The sequence below is a fragment of the Xiphias gladius genome, chromosome 23 (assembly GCF_016859285.1).
Source record: "Xiphias gladius isolate SHS-SW01 ecotype Sanya breed wild chromosome 23, ASM1685928v1, whole genome shotgun sequence".
In the NCBI taxonomy this organism is placed as follows: domain Eukaryota; kingdom Metazoa; phylum Chordata; class Actinopteri; order Istiophoriformes; family Xiphiidae; genus Xiphias; species Xiphias gladius.
In genome coordinates, this window is record NC_053422.1 from 24,161,264 (window position 1) to 24,181,656 (window position 20,393).

The 20,393-nt window shown below is 40.0% G+C and overlaps 3 protein-coding genes across 3 annotated transcripts; all 3 read right to left on the minus strand.

The window, feature by feature from the left end:
* Positions 1–1,347: 1,347 nt before the first annotated feature.
* On the minus strand, positions 1,348–5,595 carry LOC120785497 (fibrinogen-like protein 1). Its single transcript, XM_040120264.1, has 7 exons — positions 5,491–5,595; positions 3,713–3,881; positions 3,369–3,510; positions 3,189–3,286; positions 2,488–2,576; positions 1,700–1,887; positions 1,348–1,565 (listed from the first exon to the last, which is right to left on the minus strand). Exons 1-7 carry the CDS (start codon positions 5,554–5,556, stop codon positions 1,367–1,369), a joined length of 951 nt encoding a protein of 316 aa, XP_039976198.1. The 5' UTR covers positions 5,557–5,595; the 3' UTR covers positions 1,348–1,366.
* Positions 5,596–6,909: 1,314 nt separating this feature from the next.
* Positions 6,910–11,100, minus strand: LOC120785610 (calnexin-like). The gene is made up of 6 exons (XM_040120457.1): positions 11,024–11,100; positions 10,551–10,624; positions 9,642–9,761; positions 9,380–9,482; positions 9,141–9,241; positions 6,910–7,200 (listed from the first exon to the last, which is right to left on the minus strand). The coding sequence occupies exons 2-5, from the start codon at positions 10,620–10,622 to the stop codon at positions 9,168–9,170; spliced, it is 369 nt and encodes a 122-aa protein (XP_039976391.1). The 5' UTR covers positions 10,623–10,624; positions 11,024–11,100; the 3' UTR covers positions 6,910–7,200; positions 9,141–9,167.
* Positions 11,101–12,399: 1,299 nt separating this feature from the next.
* On the minus strand, positions 12,400–19,314 carry LOC120785435 (cyclic nucleotide-gated cation channel-like). The gene is made up of 10 exons (XM_040120154.1): positions 19,226–19,314; positions 18,014–18,124; positions 17,613–17,804; positions 17,398–17,508; positions 15,852–15,958; positions 15,203–15,690; positions 14,823–15,101; positions 14,116–14,214; positions 12,812–13,189; positions 12,400–12,708 (listed from the first exon to the last, which is right to left on the minus strand). The coding sequence occupies exons 1-10, from the start codon at positions 19,312–19,314 to the stop codon at positions 12,523–12,525; spliced, it is 2,040 nt and encodes a 679-aa protein (XP_039976088.1). The 3' UTR covers positions 12,400–12,522.
* Positions 19,315–20,393: the final 1,079 nt, after the last annotated feature.

The window sequence follows — 20,393 nt, forward strand, 5'->3', positions numbered from 1 at the left end:
TAGATGTCTGTCGTCAACAAATGGTGGATGATATGGTGAGGTTTTCCTCTTCATTTAGCAGATTTAAATTACCAAAATTATTGAACCATTATGTCCATAGTCTCTATGTGAGATTTCAAAAATAACGATCAGTAATACATAAAGTGTGGGTGATATTTACTGTTGGCCAGTTTTCTGTCTCCGTTTCTGACAGTGGTTTGGCATAAACTCCTTCATGGTGCTCTTCCAAGGGAAACAATGAAAGTCAAAATAGCAGAGTCGTTTGACTTTATACACCACGTCCAATTGCAAGAATGCCTCACTACAACAGCAAAATGTCCACTGCCTATATAAGCCCTTGCTCTTGAACGAACTCTCTTATGAACACTGACATTGAAAAGTGTTGCTTAAAGAGTGGGCCATAAATACAGAGGTTATGATAATGTTGCCAGTTAAGACATCAATATGAAATAATTCAGCGGTCAAAAGAAAGTGTTTCCTTGGTTTATTTCTTGAATCATGTTTATAATGCAAATGGCAGAGAGACAGAGCTGAATTAAAGTGCACAAGCTGAGTATAATAATAACCTGTATGAGTGAGATGAAGCACAGAGTACATTAAAACCCCAAAAGGAATCCTTGATTTTCTTTTCTTTATTTCAAGCTACTTGTAGCATCCAAAGAAATATCTGGCTTTTGTGAACTGTTCTTTGTGTTCAAGAATGTAATACATTTCCTTTATTTCAATTGTACATGATACGTAGACAGTTTATGTTCATCTTAATAACATATAGGAAAATTGCCAGTGCTGAGCTCAGTTCAATCCATGCTATTTTAGGTTGGAGAGTAAGATGACATTCTGCTTTTAATCAAACATATATTTAAAAGCCCTTCCAGCTCTTGTTACAGTCATTTTCAATGACACGATAATGGCTCTTTTCACCATCTTCAGTCTATTGTTTCTGTCTGGCTCTGTCGCACACACCATCACACACAGACAGCTGTGTGTGCATCCCACTTCCCCTCGCGACATTCATGATTCTAAGCCAGGCAAAACATTTCATTACCTCTTACGCATATGTTGCTAGCCACTTAAATTTTCACTATATTATTAAAGTGTCCAGTTTGATTTACCACTTCAGAGGTTTGGGTGATTGAATCGTTGGTTCATCTTGGCTGTATTTGCTCTGCTCAGTTACTGCTACCCTTTCCACCCGGAGGCAATCTGACAATAAATCCACATGAGATTTAAGAGGATCATAAGAAGGGATATACCGTATGATTTAGTGTGCTTTTAAATGTAACATGGGATTTTTGCACTAAAACAGTACTGCTTGCCAAGCTGTTTTTGCCCAAAAACAAAGCTTTGATATCTGCTCGTGTCTGATCTAGGACGGTGGACCGTGATTAACAGCACTGGGGTCGCCAGTGTGGTCAATTTTGAAGTCAGTGGGTCGCAACTTCATGATGCTGGTCTTCAGGGAATACCACCATCCTCTCCAGGTGTACCAAACTACACCATCATCCGTCACTGCACTGTAGTGGCCATTGGGGTAGTATATGCCATTAAGATGGGCTGAGTGACACCTCGAGAGAGAGAAGAGGGAATAATACTTAGGTATTTTTTACAGTAATGAATGGCTGTGCACGTCATGCTGTATATGTTTGCATCTATGTGCATTTTGGTGTAAGGGTTATACTATCTGACCATGAAACCGTACTTGTTGAACCACCAGCCTCCTTTGTCTTCCTTGGCGCAGTTTTTTTCGTAGTTATCATTGTCCTGGTCGTAGGTGCTGAATTTCATGCCCTGGTGACTGGCCCACTCTGACACACCAAAATGATGACTTCCAGACAGAGCATCTCCAGCTGTTCCTACATAGGCTCCAAAGCTAAGGCGGTAGTGATCCTGCAGAGAGAGATATGAGAAGAGATGGACAACTTGCATAAGCTAAAAATGAAAGGAAACTTATTGGAAAACTCATTTTCTTGCAGATTTCAAGATGAGAAGATCAATACCCTTCAATCACAGACTAAATATGAAGAAGTCCTTTCAGCACACAAGTCCCCTGAAAACCACAACTTTTTGTTTTTACATAGTATAAAACAAGTAGAATCTGTTCATTACTAAGTTTTATGCGCGTTGATAAACATAATTTTTTATCTTTGGACAGTGCCAGTCTAGCTTCTTCTCCCTACTACCGGTCTTTAAGCTAAGCTAAACTAACCAAACCAGCAATCAGTTTTAGTTTGGGGAAAGTGGTGCCAATCCTCTCGCGTAACTCTCAGAACTATTCCTTTAAGCCTGTACATAAGGACAAAGATGGAAAATGTAAACGTAAACACATGAAAACAAGATGATTATATCCACCAAGTAGTTTATATAGCTATATGTTAGTTACTTTCCTCAGCATAATCAAATATTTGTATTTTTACCCCCCAAAAAACATTAATTTTAATACAGTGTATATGGTTTTTCTACATTTTAGTGATCAGTCAACATCAACACCTTTTCATCAGCCACTTTGAAGTTCTTGTACTCAGCATAGCGCTGGTTACCATCAAAGTCTTCAAGGTTAATCCTCAGAGAATAATTCCCTGGAACAGACAGATTTAATCAATAAAAGCCTTCTGAAAAAGAGAAAACAAAAATCAATCCATATCAACACAACAAGAAGGATATTTAAAACCACCTTTCTCTCAGTTTTATATATATATTTTTTTTCTTGTTTCTTTGTTTGTTTCTGCTTTTTTTTTTACTGTTTTTTTCACAGTGATTTTAAAAGAGCTATGGGGCATTTTTGGGCATTACTCAGAGCAGAATTTCCTAAAAACAGCCCTTAGCCCTTAGTTCCCCTAACTCCTGAGAAAAATATCTCTATATTAAGCCGCTAACTGCTCCATTATGTTCACTAGCTAGCCGATACCTTTGTCTGCCTGTTTTGGTCTACTGAGCAGGTGGCATACAGCAGGTTTCTCTGTGATTTTTGCCAAAAACAACTTCCTGCTCCAGCCAGAAATAAGAGCGGCCAGAGCGGACCAAAACAGAATAGCTGTGCGCCTGAAAACCAAAACAATGAGCAAAAGACTTTAAAAGTCTATCGATCATTCTCTGTGGGCTCATTACTGTGAGCATCATTTTTCATATAGCCCTTTGATCCCTTGTCAGCATAAGAAAATTGACTAATGGTTTTTAGAAGTGCTGTTGACCTTGTGCTGTGATGTAATGCAGGTTGTCATTTCCAAGCCAAAACTCTCCTATTTCTGCATTCATGTCTCCAAAACCATCCTTATACTCCGCCCATGACCTAATAGATAGATAGATAAGATGCATTACTTCTCCCGTGATTTGATCATTTTACAGTAATAGTTAACAGACTTCATACACACCTGTTAAATGTCTCTGTTCCATTGATCCGTCTCTGTATGACAGTCCAACCACCTCCCTCACTCATATCACAGTAGACGCGGATGGTTTTGATTCTGTAGAAACCACTGGATTTGAAGCCAGAGGCGAAGAGCTGGGAGCAGTCTGACACACACACACACACACACACACACACACACACACACACACACACACACACACACACACACACACACACACATATATGCACTCTATGTTTGGTACATTATCTGATTCCTGCTACTGCAGTATGAGACCTGAAATGCAACACTTTGAGCTTAGTTTTCAAATGCTGTTTCCCAGTTCTGGGACCGAGGACCTAGCTGACCTGTGTACTCGGTGTCCTGGGTCTGTTCAACTCTTGCCGTATTCTCAATGGCAGGTTGGTTCAACAATTTTAATCTTTGTAAGACGAGTTCCTGTTTCTGAAGCTGGCCCATCAGAAGCTTCCTCTGTTCCCGCAGATGAGCCACCGCCTCACGGCAAATGTCTGACGCCTGGACACACACACACACACACACCACACATTGTACACGCACAATTTGTATTGCTATATTTGTGAGGATCTTCATTCATGTTCATTAACTCATTCTGAGATAAAATTGTATAGAATGAAACAAATGCATACAGTAATAACTAGATTGGCACTTAGGCGACACATACCTCTGACAAGACCAATGTCATACAACATACACCAGACTTTAGATAAAAAAATTTAAATTCATAGTAAATGATCCAGATCTGCCCCAAAATGTAATGGGTTCTTTCTTGGCCCACGCCCCATTCCTCCAACAAGTTCAGTGCAAAGCGGTTCAGTACTTTTTGCATAATCCTCCTGATAAACAAACAGACGCGGGTGAAAAACAGAACCTTCTTGGCGGAGATAATAAAGAAACATAGCGGTCTGAAAACATAGAAGAAAACAACAAAATTTCTAGTTATTTATTTCATCTGTAAAGTACTGATACTTTTTCCAAGGAATTGTGGAAAATTTGGATACAGCAAGTTGGATCAGTGTTGTATGCTATCAGTCAGCAACAGATTATTGAAACTGTTACACTACAGAATGTTTCATAGATCATTACTTTTACCCTCACAGCAGCAAGCCAAAGTTTCATCTTTGTAACAGTAACTTAAAACTAGCAGACCCCAGCACTGATCTAACCTTAAACCCAAGATCTAACCCTCGACCTAACTTTAAAAGAATATTTTGACATGTTTGGAAATATACTTATTTGCTTTCTTGCAAAGAGTTAGATGAAAAGATCGATACCACTCTCATGCAGTATCGGTCTGGTGGATATAAGCCGACAACCAGCAGCCAGCTAGCTTTGCTTAGCATAAAGAATGGAAACGGCCAGCCTGGCTCTGTCCAAAGGTAACAAAATCCACCTCCCAGCTCATCTGAAGCTCACCAATTACCTCGTGATAACTTGTTTGTTTAATCCATACAAGAAAGTATACTAAAGGTATTGCACAAAACCATTTCTTGGCCGTAGGCAGTCTTTGCTGGTTGCTGTCTGGCAACTTTACGGTGGCAACACAAACAAACAAGATACAACATATGAAATAGTGAGCTTTAGCCATGCCAGTAGGTGACTTTTGCCATCTTTGGGCAGAGCCAGGCTAGCCGTTTTCCCCTGTTTCCAGTCTATATATGCTAAGATAAGCTAGCCAACAGCTGGCTGTAGTTTGTTATTTAACGTACATATATGAGAGTGGTATCAATCTTCCTTTCGTCCAAACTGTTAAATCAGAGTGAGTAGCCTACTTCAAAAGAAACTAAACTTGGACATTTGTAAGTGTCCAAAGTAAAATGGCACTTTTGCTGGCATTAGTCCTGCAACTTTGAACAGACTCTAAAGACAATTAATGTACCTCTCAACTACATCCCTCTGTCCCTCTAAATATATTGTGTTTTAGTGCTAGTTGGGCCTACCTAAATTCAGCAATTCTACACATGTAGATCAGCTACAATGACAAGCACATTTGGACTGGCATAAACACACACAAAATAAGGTTGAGGGAATTTGTGGCTTCGAATTGAAATATCTCCAAATTAAATGCAAAACAGCAAGGCTAACTGCTTCTTTGCAGAGTACTTACACAGAGAGATTGAGAGCAAGCTATGATGACTATCAGTCCTGTGAGCAGCTGCAGTGGGTCCTTCATCCTCTTCTTGTTTTGAAAGCACAAAACTGAAAGACCAGAAGTCAAGAAAAGGAGACTTCTTCTTCTCGGAGTTTAGTTTTATCTGTGTGATTTTTTCCCCAACAGTATGTTAGATTTTACCCACACCTGGGGCAGAACCAAGGTGTGGCCAAGGAGAACCAGAAACTGACAAAATACCTGATTCTCTACAGTCATAAAATATAAAAAATATGTAGGGAGTGTCTAGAACAGATGCGCACTGGCCAAAACTGGCTGCACTTTTGGGAAAACTTGTGTTTTGGTCCTATGTAATAGAACAGAAGTATTACTTTGCCATGTTAACAGAATGTCATGTGAAAAATGCTCTAACCACATTCCTCTACAAACAGATTTTGATCAGAGGAGACAATGCCAAAAGTGCAGCGTGCAGATTTGGGGATGTTGCTCAACATCCCCAAATCTCTCTCCTTCTGTCTGTGTTCTGCCATCTGTCTTGTCCTCTCTTTTTTCACCACTCTGTTATGTTCTCCACTTGCCAGCTCTTTGAATTTTCCTATAACTGCATGCCCACCCATCTCGCTATCAATAAAAAGTCGTTTAGTCATTTTATTACCTCCACTAAGGAGGACATGTTTTCATCCACGTCTGTTTTTTTGTCAGCAGCATTGTGCAAAATGTACTGAACCGTTTTCCACCAAATTTGTTGGAGGAATGGGGCGTGGGCCAAGTAAGAACCCATTACATTTTGAGGCAGATCTGGATCATTTACTATGAATTTGAATTTTTTTATCTAAAGTCTGGTGTATGTTGTTTGACACTTTCCTTGGCAGAGGTCTGCACTCTACTGATTGTCCTTCTAGTTGATGAGCTGTACTGTTCCATTTCAAATAAATCCTGTTAGTAGCTTAATCCCACTGAAGGTCAGCTCTGAGCAGCGCAGGAAGAGGCAGAGCAAAAGGAGATATTTTATCTCCAAGAATCACAAGGTAACTGGAGTGAATAATGTGGCTGTTACTGATTAGTCAAAATGGAGAAGACACGAGTTTTCCGTCTAGGAAAGGAAGACTGGTTTTAGCAGCAATGTGGACACGGTTTTAGAAAATGTAACTGCAGGTTTTATGTGATAAGAAAAGCAAAAATATGGATTTCCCCAAATACTGAAATATTCCTTTAACAAAATATGATGACTCCAGATGTGTCGTATAAGTTATGCCAGGATAACATCCAAATCAGTTACAATCAATAAGGACAAGAATAAACAAATCCTACTTAAATAGTGCAGAGATGTAGTATATGATGTATATGTGGGGGTCACTATCAGATCCTGAACCCATTAATGATAAAAACAAAATCCTTTTGTGTCAAAAGTTTTTTATTAGCCAAAAAAAGACTGAATAACATTCCACTAAAATAGTGTAATATACCCGGCTGGAAATTCTTATTTCAGCTTAATAAATCCTTGAAACCTGACTAGACTGATAATTCTAGTGAAGCAATGCCATAATGCAATATATTTAATTAGTTAGTCCTGAGTCTTTGTTGTATTCAAAACTGTTTAGTTTTATCCAATCAATCAGTACGATTGGCCAAAGATATGATTACTCAGCATCCTCACGTGAGCTGGCAGGGCTTCCTCTCCTGGGGGCCTTGACCTGACCGATGATCCTAAACACACACACACACACACACACACACACACACACACACACACACACACACACACACACACACACACACACACACACACACACACACACACACACACACACACACACATAGACAAAAGCATTCAAAATCAGTTTTTGTCACCCACTGTGTCACTGACCTTCTCAACCCACTACAACTAGAGTTGAATTCACTGACATTCATGCATTCAGGCAGCAAAGGTTCAACAGACTGCCAGCAGCCATATTTATTCATATTTTATTAAAAGAGCTGTGGCAATTAAATCAGCACTTTCCCAAAAGGTCTTCATATTTACACATTTGGCAAAGCAGCAAATACAACGTGAGAAAGTCGACCTGACATTTCAGCTACAGATGCTAAAACACATTAGTTCTAACCAAATAGGGCAAAAGTATTCAAGTATTTTTGCAAGATGGTGTATGACTTTACCATCTTTACCAGACATCTCACTTGGACCAGTGCTGTAACTGTGACTGGATTCCATGGTTTGTCGCGATAACGTAGTACCGGAACATTTCTCACAATGTGGTGATAGGTTATTTATACAAAGAACTGCCCATACTTAGCCTGTTCACTTCCATCATGCATAATGTGTTTCAGAGACCAGTTAATGCTTGATATCTGCACCAATATGTTAATTAAATGTCAGATGCTGCCTGCTACTTTCAGCCTCTCTGTGAAACGTTAATACTTCCAAATGAGCTTTTGTGCCTTCAGAATCAACATTATCACATTATCACTCATTATCACCTCCACATTGTCTGTCGAGACCCGACTTCAGGCGTCTAAGTCAGACTTCCCCTGCTTGCTCTGAGCGTCTCTCCTCCTGGTTACGGCTTTATCGGCCTTTCCTGCGCAAAGAAGAGAAGAGAAGAGTGGTGCTGAGTAAGTAATACCGTTACTGCCGTCTTTATCCTCATCATTACTACCACAAATAGGATACGACTGATTTTGTACCTCCTTGTGATAGTCTAAAAATAAAACATCACCTTTGGTATCCAGTGACTGTGTCTGCTGCGAGGACTCAGGATCATCTGGTTGAGCATCATCAGACTTCTTGTAGTAATACTGTTGATCAGGAGGCCCGAACCGCTACACACAAACAAACACACAATTGGTCTTTTTGTGGCTGTGCACACACACACACACACACACACACACACACACACACACACACACACACACACACACACACACACACACACACACACACACACACACACACACACACACACACACACACACACACACACACACATAGACAAAAGCATTCAAAATCAGTTTTTGTCACCCACTGTGTCACTGACCTTCTCAACCCACTACAACTAGAGTTGAATTCACTGACATTCATGCATTCAGGCAGCAAAGGTTCAACAGACTGCCAGCAGCCATATTTATTCATATTTTATTAAAAGAGCTGTGGCAATTAAATCAGCACTTTCCCAAAAGGTCTTCATATTTACACATTTGGCAAAGCAGCAAATACAACGTGAGAAAGTCGACCTGACATTTCAGCTACAGATGCTAAAACACATTAGTTCTAACCAAATAGGGCAAAAGTATTCAAGTATTTTTGCAAGATGGTGTATGACTTTACCATCTTTACCAGACATCTCACTTGGACCAGTGCTGTAACTGTGACTGGATTCCATGGTTTGTCTCGATAACGTAGTACCGGAACATTTCTCAGAATGTGGTGATAGGTTATTTATACAAAGAACTGCCCACACTTAAACCTGTTCACTTCCATCATGCATAATGTGTTTCAGAGACCAGTTAATGCTTGATATCTGCACCAATATGTTAATTAAATGTCAGATGCTGCCTGCTACTTTCAGCCTCTCTGTGAAACATTAATACTTCCAAATGAGCTTTTGTGCCTTCAGAATCAACATTATCACATTATCACTCATTATCACCTCCACATTGTCTGTTGAGACCCGACTTCAGGCGTCTAAGTCAGACTTCCCCTGCTTGCTCTGAGCGTCTCTCCTCCTGGTTACGGCTTTATCGGCCTTTCCTGCGCAAAGAAGAGAAGAGAAGAGTGGTGCTGAGTAAGTAATACCGTTACTGCCGTCTTTATCCTCATCATTACTACCACAAATAGGATACGACTGATTTTGTACCTCCTTGTGATAGTCTAAAAATAAAACATCACCTTTGGTATCCAGTGACTGTGTCTGCTGCGAGGACTCAGGATCATCTGGTTGAGCATCATCAGACTTCTTGTAGTAATACTGTTGATCAGGAGGCCCGAACCGCTACACACAAACAAACACACAATTGGTCTTTTTGTGGCTGTGCACACACACACACACACACACACACACACACACACACACACACACACACACACACACACACACACACACACACACACACACACACACACACACACATCACACACAAGCCTACTGTACCTTGTCAGGCCACATGAAGCTAATGAAGAGAATGATGGGAAGTCCAACAGTGAAGACATAGACACTCCAGAGCCAGGGACGCTGGTGGGTGGCCAAAAGGAGGCTCTCTATAATACCCGGCTACAATACATAAATAGAAGTGCAAATACTTTTCAGAAGGGAATATACTGGAGTTTTTTTGTTTTTCCAAAAAAAAAAAAAAAAGGAATTGAGAAGGAAAAGCATTCAGGAGGGAGACCATAAAAGCTACAGGCAGCACGCTTGATCATGCTGTCATGTATTTATGTACATTTATATATCCAAGCACTAGGTGGTGTATGAGTATTGCATGCGTGGAGACTGAAGAAACTAGAAACAGGTGTTGTTGCTTGGGGAAGCATAGTTTTTGATCTCCCTCTTGCTCAGTGTGTAACGTCCGTTCACAAGCAACATCTTGAATTACTCTGCTATATGCGTTGTATGACTGTAAGTCCGTGCTGGGGAACAGTAAAGAAATGTATCCTGTTCTGGTCTGGTCTTGTAGGACCCTGAATATGGGATTATGGAGCAATATCTGGGAGTTTAGACTTCACCTACGTTTTGAACTCTAATGGCTGATTTTGACACTGTTTTTTCAAGCATTTGTCTGAAAGATAGTCAGTATTTACCTTTGCTTTAATGTATGTCCATCAATTTATTGGTATAATATTGTTCTTACACAGTGTCTCTTTGTTAATTGTTTTACAATTAATTGACTCTTTTCCCTTTTTTATTGTTTGTTGTATGCATGTTCACTGTGTAGGACATCAATGAAGATTTTAAAAAGAAAAAATATATATGCAAAATATATTATCTTTTTTATCTATCTAAAACAGTGTTTATCAGATTTAGTTTATTCAAAATGAAAAGTGCAATAAAACTCGGTGATACCTCTGCTGCAGCAGCCATTGGTGTCACACTGGCTACCAGCGTCACACACAGCAACACAAAGCTGATCTCCATGTCTGAAACACACAGTAACATGCGCACACATTTGTGCATACATTTACATCCAAACACAAAATGTCCACAAACTCAGATAAGATAACTGATGAGACCAAACTCAAAGACCCAGAGTGACAAATGAGAGAAGGAATGTTTTCTGTTGGGATCTTTCTGGGTCTATTATATAATGATCAGGCCTTTGATCAGAGATAAAAGACAAAAAGAAAGAGAAGGAGGGGGTGAAAGCCAGACAGTCCTCTGAGAAAGGAAAATAAAAATTGGACGCAAGAAAAGAAACAGAGCAAAAGGGGGAGCGGAGTGGGACCAAAGGAGAGAAAGGATCAAGAAAAGAAAGAAGTGAGAGTAAAAGTAAATAGAGCACAGGGGAAGCTACAGAGAACCAAATAATGTGTTTCTACCTTTTTATACAGTGATTTCTCACAGTCTCCACAGGTTCCTTAAAAGTCACTTCCTGAAATCTCCCAGTCATGTGGTGTTGGACTTTGGTCGTAGTGACTTGCTGACATAGTCGTCTGACATGGTTATTAACATAGTATATACAAACACATGCACACAGCCTTTCACAGTTATAATGCAGTTGTGTTCGAACAAGTCTATTTATCATGTTTACAATAAAGGGTCAGCGTTAGGGTTAACACAGTTTTTAATAGTATTTTAATAATAAAGCTGTTCACATATGATGAAGTAAAGGGATTTTTTCTCTATGAAATAGTGACATTTTCAGAGTAAGGAGAGTTTTTCAAAGAAGAAACTGCTTCCATTTTTTAAAATCTTCTTCACTTCAGAAGGTATATAATCACCAGTAGTCAGTACTCTTGTCAACACAAAAGTAAAACATTCTCTACATTATTCTTTTCAATTAGAGTAGATGAGTTGTGAAAAGAAAGGGAAACAGCTGGACAGAGTTTAAAAGGACAACATTACAGACAACACCAAACCTGTGACAGAAATGCTCTTAGAGTTATAGTTTCAAATTTTGGCAGTTTGACTTTCCCAAAATGTCAAATTGTTCATTTAAAATCAAAAAAGCTTTATTTGCTTTGTGATACTTTGAAGCAGAAAATGAGCGACATCGAGTGCATGAGCACAAGTTTTATTCCCCTTGGATCTGATGACAATATCGATCAGGTAGCGTAAGATGTTCCCGTAGATAAACAGACCAATCCACTGGTCTAGAGTTGAGAAGTTAAAGAGGCTTTGGTTTAACTGAATGTCTCCATCAGTTCTCATAGCAGGCAGGTAGAGATCCCCTAGTGGATTATGACATAACTGAGGACGCCTGTTCAGGCACAAGTCAAGTTAAATCATTTTTATTTATTTTACCTAATAATGTGTCAGTAGCAGTGTATTGGTTAACGTGTGCAAGCCATTACTCTATTCCTGAGTAAAACTTTCTCAAGGTCTTAGTACTGGTGATCGTTTTACTGTGTGAGTTGATGTTTTATTGTTTTTTAATTATCTGTCTGGAACCTTTGAATTTGTTTATCTGTAAATGTTTTTCTAAGATGCACGTTGCAATGTTTTTAAGTACTTTGAGCTGCATTTTAATCATGAAAGGTGCTATACACATAAAGTTTATTACTATTCTTGTAAATACAAGACGCAGAATGTTTTAAAAAGTTAAAAACACACACACACACACACACACACACACACACACACACACACACACACACACACTGAAGCACACAAACACACAATAAGGTAGCTTCAAAATAAAATACAATGCATTTCTGTCCAATACTGGTCAATCAATATCAAACAAAATGAGAGATTTATGGTATTTTCTTTTGTATTTCAATTTATAGGAATGAATAAAAGTAACACACCACGAATTTTGTGACAATAAAGATGCTGTGTGCTATTTCTGTATATTTCCATAGCTGGAGTACGTCCATCAGAGCCGGATGTTGATTTCACTGCGCACATCATCACCGCCAGAGACGCTCTCGTTGCCGTCGGCGTCTGACAGGAAGCCGCTGCCTGTGGCTACTGTGGTGATGTTGTGTTCGAGGGCTGTGATTCGCTGTTTCAGTCGCAGCTGGGAAGAGCTGAACTCACTCTGCAGACGGGCCAGGCCCGTCTGAAAACAACGTTATCATTAGTTATTATGATTATAGCAATGGCTTTGTGAAACGTAGCGACAGTACCAGCAGCAGCAGTAGTAGTGAACTAATTGTACTGACCTGTAGCCGATCCAGACTGGTTTCCAGCCTCACCATTTTCTCCTCGAGCTCCTCCCCTGCAGACACGTTCACCTCCTCCAGAAGCCCCTCCTTCTGCAGGATGTCCCGCCCCCTCTGCTCCAGCTGGGCCCTGGCATGGGGGAACTCGTGAAGTGCCTCCATGAGATCTTGTTTGGAGAGGCAGAACAGGTCTGAGTATCCCAGACTCCGAATATTAGCTGTGCGTCTGTTACCCATCTTGCTGCCGCTGATGTTCAGGATACTGATTTCACCGAAGCAGCTCCCTGCAGTTAGAACAGCTAACTGGGTGACTCCATCCTCGCCCACAACCGCTAGGCGGCCATCTTTGATTATGTACATCTCCTTACCCACATCTCCCTTGGAAAAAAAAAAGACAGAATCTATACAGTCGGTAGGGAAAGTGGATACTGTTGTATATCATTAGTAAAGGAGGACATAACAATATTTATGTCAGTACTTTTAACTTTGACTTAACTATAATGAACTTTTAATGAACTAAACCACGGCCACTCTTGGCCTCTATATGAACTCATGTACGGTAGATATTGCTAGATATTTTACTGGTGAGTTGAACCTCAAAGAATAGCTTTACAGTACAAAATCAGAACACCGTATTGCCATTCAAGCACACATTTAGCTAAAATTTTTTTAGTTTCTCACACTGGTAAAATTTTAATAACAGAACTACTGTTAAAATGTTGAAATGTGGAAAAAAAGGAAAGGTCCTCATCCAAATTTGAGGTTCAAGGCTGTGCAGCAGTTTTGATGTAATGGACACACATCACAGAAAATTGACCTTACACAACCTTTACAAAAGTGGCACATGACTTTTTGAACGTAAGGTGTAATATGTACGTGTCTAAAAGAAAACAAGGGTGTCCTGGTGGCCTAATGGATGATGATCTTGTTATTGAGTCGGGCTGGGGACCTTTTTTGCATGTCACCCCCCCTCTTTTACTGTCGTTGTCCTACTGTCTAATATTTAATAAAGACAAAAAAAACCAACAAAAACATTAAAAGTCACCAGCAGCCAAGATAATAATGTTGTGTCGTTCATGCAAGCAGTTGCCCCAGTGAAACCAGAGAAAAACAGTAATGCATTTGAATTATGGGCCCCCCCGAGTAGGAAGCAGGGGAACATTTTTCAGTGCGTGTGCTGACTGACCAGCTTTAACTGGAATATATGGACTACAGTGTCTGCATACCCCATGAAAAACTCAATACAGACATGACAGTAAGTGTACTGGAACAGTACTTACAGCAACAGAAGCAGTATAACTGACCTTTCTACAGATGTAGTCACCAGGACTAAAGACCTGTGGTCGAAGTTTTAACACCAACTCTACCAAGAGGCCTGCTTCACAGTCCTGGAAAATACGAACCTATGCCCAGACACAGGGGACAGACATAAATATGAGCATGAGCAGCAATTCTGGCAACTTAAATTATGGTCACATTATCCTTCCATATTGGCTCAGTGTTTCTTTTACTTTTACTGCGGCCCCCTATTGAAGCCCCAATGATGGACAAATTAAGGCATGTATTTCCTGTTTTGCTGTGATCTCCAGCCAGCTCCAGTGGACTCACAGGTCAGAGTTTACCTCTGTTAAACTTTTTCTAAGCAGATGTGCTTGATCAGCCAATAGAAACACTGACAAGGTGTATATACCATGTTTGGTACATTTTTCAAATCAGTCTGCAAACTGTAACGCTGCTCTCAGACACTCTTTATAGTTTGTGATCCCTCTGAACATTATTTATTCATTACCTGCATCAGAAATGTGACATTCATTCCTTTTATGGCGCTGTGTGTGGGGAAGTTTCATCAGATGGAAGGGTAGTATGACTATACCTTTAGATTGATGTCTTTATGTAGCATAAAGTAATTAAAATATGTAAATTTGATAATAATATATACAAAAACATACTCTGCATTCAAATAACATGACAAGTGTAGAAGAGATTGAGGCTAGGTCATATTTGTCTTTACCTTCTTCAATGTGTCCAGGTGAACATTAATAGCAATCTCTGCTCTCAGTTTATTGGGCAGGCTCCTCAGCACTTCCTGTTCATCTATTGTCTTCTGATTGGTCCAGAGGTAGTCAAACCAGCGAATGACGCGCTGCTCAAGCACTTTGCTGACATGTCTGAAGTGCATATAGTGTTTCAGTGCATCAACACGGCTCTGAAAGGTTGTTCTTGTGGCATTCATATTGGAGATCATGGATCCAACATTTCCCACGATGGAGGCAAAAATCAGGACACCAACCTAGAACAGAAATTAGAACAAACAGTATTAGCTGCTTTGATGGACTTAAACAACCAGAATCTGACTTTCATGGACATACAAGACCATTGTTATAGACTTACCAGAAAGTCAAATATCAAGAACAGATATTCTTCATCTCTAACAGGAGGTGGTGTCTCTCCAATAGTGGTCAGCGTCAGGGTTGACCAGTACAGACAGTAAATGTAACTCCTGGTCAGGGAGCCAAACTCTGGGTCTGAGGCATTGGGGTAAACCCAAGAATCGGAGCCCAGGCCCAGGACCTTGGAGAAGCTGTAGTATCCACAGGCATTCCAGTGGATAATCACCAGGATGTACAGAACCAGTTTCCAAATACGGAAGGCGTTGGGGTAGCCTGTTCGAGTTTCTGTACGTTCAAAGAATTCAAACAGACGTGGCAGACGCAGGAGACGGTTGAATCGGAGAAGAGGAGTGTAGCTGATTCCAACAGCCAGGTACAGGAGGTCAGTTGGAAGGATGGAGCAGAGGTCAAGTTTGCACTGTAAGGTCCGAATGTAGGTTTCTCTCATGCGCCGCACATCTTTCACCATCAAGCCTTGATCCAAGAAACCTTCCCATACAATATAAACACAGATAAATGAATGAATGTTGGTGTCTCAAATAGCAAATGTGTTAGTTAAAGCAAAGATTCAGGTTAAATTTTCCTATCAAATATTTTCATGTGGTAATGGAAATTTGAGTTTCCTTTCCCTGATTTCATTTTTTCAGCACCTGTGTGGAGGCGAACAGCAATATCCAGGATATAGACTCCATCACAGACATAGTCCAGCACCAGCCACACTAACACATTCCGCATCTGGAGCTCATCAAAACAGGCCCTACAGAAACAGATACAAAGACTCTCTAGCAGATGAAGAAAAATGAAGCAACATGCTGTACCGAACAATTGATTAAGCACCAGCAATAAATATTCTCTTGAGCAAAAACAGTGTCCCCCTTTGGCCAGTGAATTTTTAAAAATTGACAAAGTAGTAGAGGTAGCACTTGATGTTGTTGTCGTAATAGCAGTTGCTGTACCAATAGTAGTATCTTTAAAAAGAGTTTAACCCTATTGCCGAAGGCTTTAGATAATGTCAAAGCTCCTGGACTAGAAAGTCCAATGTCCTTTTCATATACAAGTCAAAGATTTTTTCCCACAAAAAAGCTGCTGAAGTTTATGTGGCTAGCAACACCATGTGTATCAGAGGAAGCAGATAACTACATCCCTCTCCAGTGATTTGTGTAGTTGGCAGTCACGAGAACTGAAGTACAAGGAAACTGGACATGTCAACTGATAATTTGTTACTGCTGGCACTTTTGAAAATATGTGTTCCATTAACCAGCCCTGCTAGGTATTTTTTACCACTTGGGGGTCATGTAAACACAACATTGACATTGGGCAAATGTAAAAGTTTCCTACTTACACATCCAGCAGATACAGAGTATTCATTTTGAGTCATGCTTCTAGACACATGGCAAATTTAAGTATGAAATTCATGCTCCTTTTGTTCTGTTTCGGTCTCCACCAACCCTTGAGAAGTATGTTTGGCTCTTTAGCAGCTAACTACTCCACAATGTTCAGTAGCTAGTTAGTAGCTAACTTTGTCTGCCATTTGGTGATGGGCAGGTAGCATGCAGTGGATTTATCTAAGCTTTTTTTGCTGAAAACTACTGCCTTCTGCAGCTGGAAATGAAGCTGATGAGAGTTGACAGAACCAAGGTGAACCAAAACAATGAAGTTTTGGGCCATAAAACCAAAACAATGAGCTGAAAGACAATAAAATGCTCCTTAGAGCTGGGGTTAACTTCAGAGCTGGTTATAATTCTCTGTGGGTTTATCACTATGAGCAACCCCTTTCACTTTACATGTACGTAGTGTCATTTATATCCATTGCTGATATAAAATTATTGATTAGTGCAGCTTTAAAAATAAGCATGTTTTGGTGACATGTCTACTTAACTGGCAGGTTACTCAGCTTTCCCACTTGCGCCAGCAGGGCCTCCCAGAAGCAATTATTGAATTCCTGGCTCTAAAAACCAGTAAACATGGCGAGTGGTAAATCTATGCCACATTTCTGAACATTCAGAGAGTAATACTGCATAGGTGACATCACATTCACATTTTTGCCATTTTTTCTTACTACAGTGTTGGAGCTGTAGTAGTCACTGTAGTAATAGTAGTAGTAGTATCGGTGGTAGACGTATGGGATCCATAGTGGTGTAAGAGGTAGTACTAGAACTGCCACTAGTACTGTTAGTCACAGTACTAGTTACTAACCTGACAACTTGTATGGTCCAGTTATAAAAAACTGCAGCACCAATCACCATCAGCCAATGGTAATATGCATCATCAGATTGGGATAAGACCACAACATTACACTTCCTTTTCCTGACAGACAGAGACAAAAAGACAGAAAGACAAAGAGATTTATATGCAAGTGTCAGATGACATTTTAATATGTGTGCATTTTGTCTGAGTTTTTGGTGGTTTACGTGCGTCTGGTACGTCTGATTTCGTTATCTGCATCGGAGCCAGTGTGGCTGTGGCTAAATCTGCTGGGTGGGGCCTGTATGTCCATGTGGGCAGGGCCTCGGAAACGTTCCAAGAAGGAATCTGGTCGCTCTGTCTCTTCAGCCAGACTCTTCTGAGCCCATTCTCTCAAAGTCATCACCATACTAACTATCCTGAAGAGAAGTAGACAGACAAGAAGCACTTTAACACCCAAGATCTGTACAGTATAATCTATGTATTCTACTATTGATCATTATATTTTTTTTGTAAGATCCAAAAAAATTCATAACAGAGGGCACCTAGTTAACACAATCATTCTTATGGCAATAAATGGATGTGAATAAATACTTTTGAATATTAAGTTAATGCCCAGCTGTCATACCTTGAGAGAGCACCTCGTCCACGAAAAGAGTTCTGGGAATTAATATCTCTCCTGTCGATGGCCGCCATTCTCTGTAGCTCTGAGGAAGTGTCGTCAAACATTGACTGTCCTCTACACATGCACATACCACAGATATTTAAAAGAAAAATTCAGTGACTACCATCTACAACAACAGCTCTAAACTCATTCACAGAGGAGGGCACTCAAATTCTTCCTCGGATTATAAAAAGTAAAACTGGGATTGAACAGAGCTGCCAGAGAAGCAGCGAGTATGAACAGCATATTCTTGACAAGGTAACTATAATGCTGAAGATATTTACTATTATACCTCCATTATTTTTTTGGCAACTTGAAGCACTGCAACAAGCTGTAAACAAAACAGTGACATTATCTAAGCCCTGACATATTACCAAACACTTAGTATATTTACACATTAAGTAGACAATCATTAATATTAGCATTCATTTGGACTGGGGTTTTCTAAACACCTGGCAAATATACAGTAAGTCTAATATTCACTTCTTTTAGTTCTGTTTTAGTTACCGCCCGTCCCTGAGGAAAATATCTGGCTTGTTAGCTCCTATATTCTCCACTATCATCATTAGCGCGTTGATAACTTTGTCTATCTGGTACTGGGCAGGTAATACACCATGGGTTTATCTGAGCTTCTTCACTGAAAAACAGCTGCTTTTGGCTGCGGGGTTCGATGAGAGATGTGAGACTGAATCTAAACAATAATGTTGCAGGCCATAAAACCAACACATTAAGCTGAAAGACGCTCAGACGTCCTGTAGACCTGATGGAAAGTTGCAAAGTCAGTTGATATTTCTCTATATTTCTCGAGATATAAAAATTTTGATTGGTGCGGCTTTAAATACAAAATATAAATTATACAGTATGTATGAAGAAATATGTATCTTTGTCAACATTAAAAAAACAACACAATACTATAATCTTAACATGTAAAAAGATGTGTTCATTTATTTGGTTTCAAAGTTACATGTATTTTCCTACAGCAGCAGTAGAATACAATACACCAGTATCCAATATAGTCCTGAACAAGTCAGCTAAGTCAGTTTAAGTACAGATACCATCCCCAAATTTACGATCATGAAAGTGTGTCTGTGTGTGTTTGAGTGTGTGTGTGTGTGTGTGTGTGTGTGTGTGTGTGTGTGTGTGTGTGTGTGTGTGTGTGTGTGCACGTGTGTTTACCTGCTGAGTGTGCTGTCAGCTCGGTCGCTCTCCTCCTCTGTCCATGTTTTCACAGACAGCCTGTGCGAATCCTGCACTGGACCTGTCATACTACACACACACCATGGACATACCAGCATGCCCAACTTAAGATACACACACAGTCACAATATACACTAATACATACACACATACACACAATAAAATGCAAGCTACCACACACACACACACACACACACACACACACACACACACACACACACACACACACATTGAAGAGATAGCGAGCCTCATGCAGACTCCCAAACAGACACACAACTCACTAACCAGGACACACACATGCAATGATAGACCCACAGTCAGAAAAGGAAGGTCATCCAGTGCGAGGTTATCCCGTATCAAGCATCACCACGGAAACCAGATGGCATAGCAACAAGCTGTATAGTAGTTATGACAACAGATCATATGAGGGAGAGACAGAAAGATAGACATGACATGTTCGAAGTCAACAAACCTGATAAATTTCCTGCTGCCCTAGTTCAAGGTCATCAATCCATCAGTTCAGTTCACGTCTTTAGTTCAGTTGCATCCCATCTATTTATCTATGTATCTACTATCTATCCATCTATTTATTTAAATGCACAACACATTTATCACGTAAGACTGACAAATACTCATATGAAGGGATTGGATGGATGGATGGAGTGAACAAATGTAACCGACAAAAGGAAAGATCACATGGTACTCGACAAAAGGCATCGTTTAAATTGCAAATTGTATGTGTGCCTGTATTGCTTTTCGCCAGCAAGCTCATCTGAATTCAAGAACCTTGTTTGAAGTGGCCTCTGAACTCCAAGTGTGTCTTTGTGGGCATACATTCTCTTGATTACTGAGAGAGAAGTGTTTTCATGCACACACCTGCACATGTGAACTGAGACGTAATTTTATTTCAGCTTTATTTAGATACAAATATTCTGGCACATAATTTACCCCAAATCATGGTGGGAACACACATAACATCAAGTATTTCTTTGGCACTGAATGTCTTATAATTGGTCGAATGAGACCAATGAAAAGCCGAATGAAAGCCCAACGGCTACCTCTCAACACGGATTACAACTATCCATACTGCTATCATGATGTCATGTCAACCACACTCTTGATATGGTAACACTCTAACAACAGCACT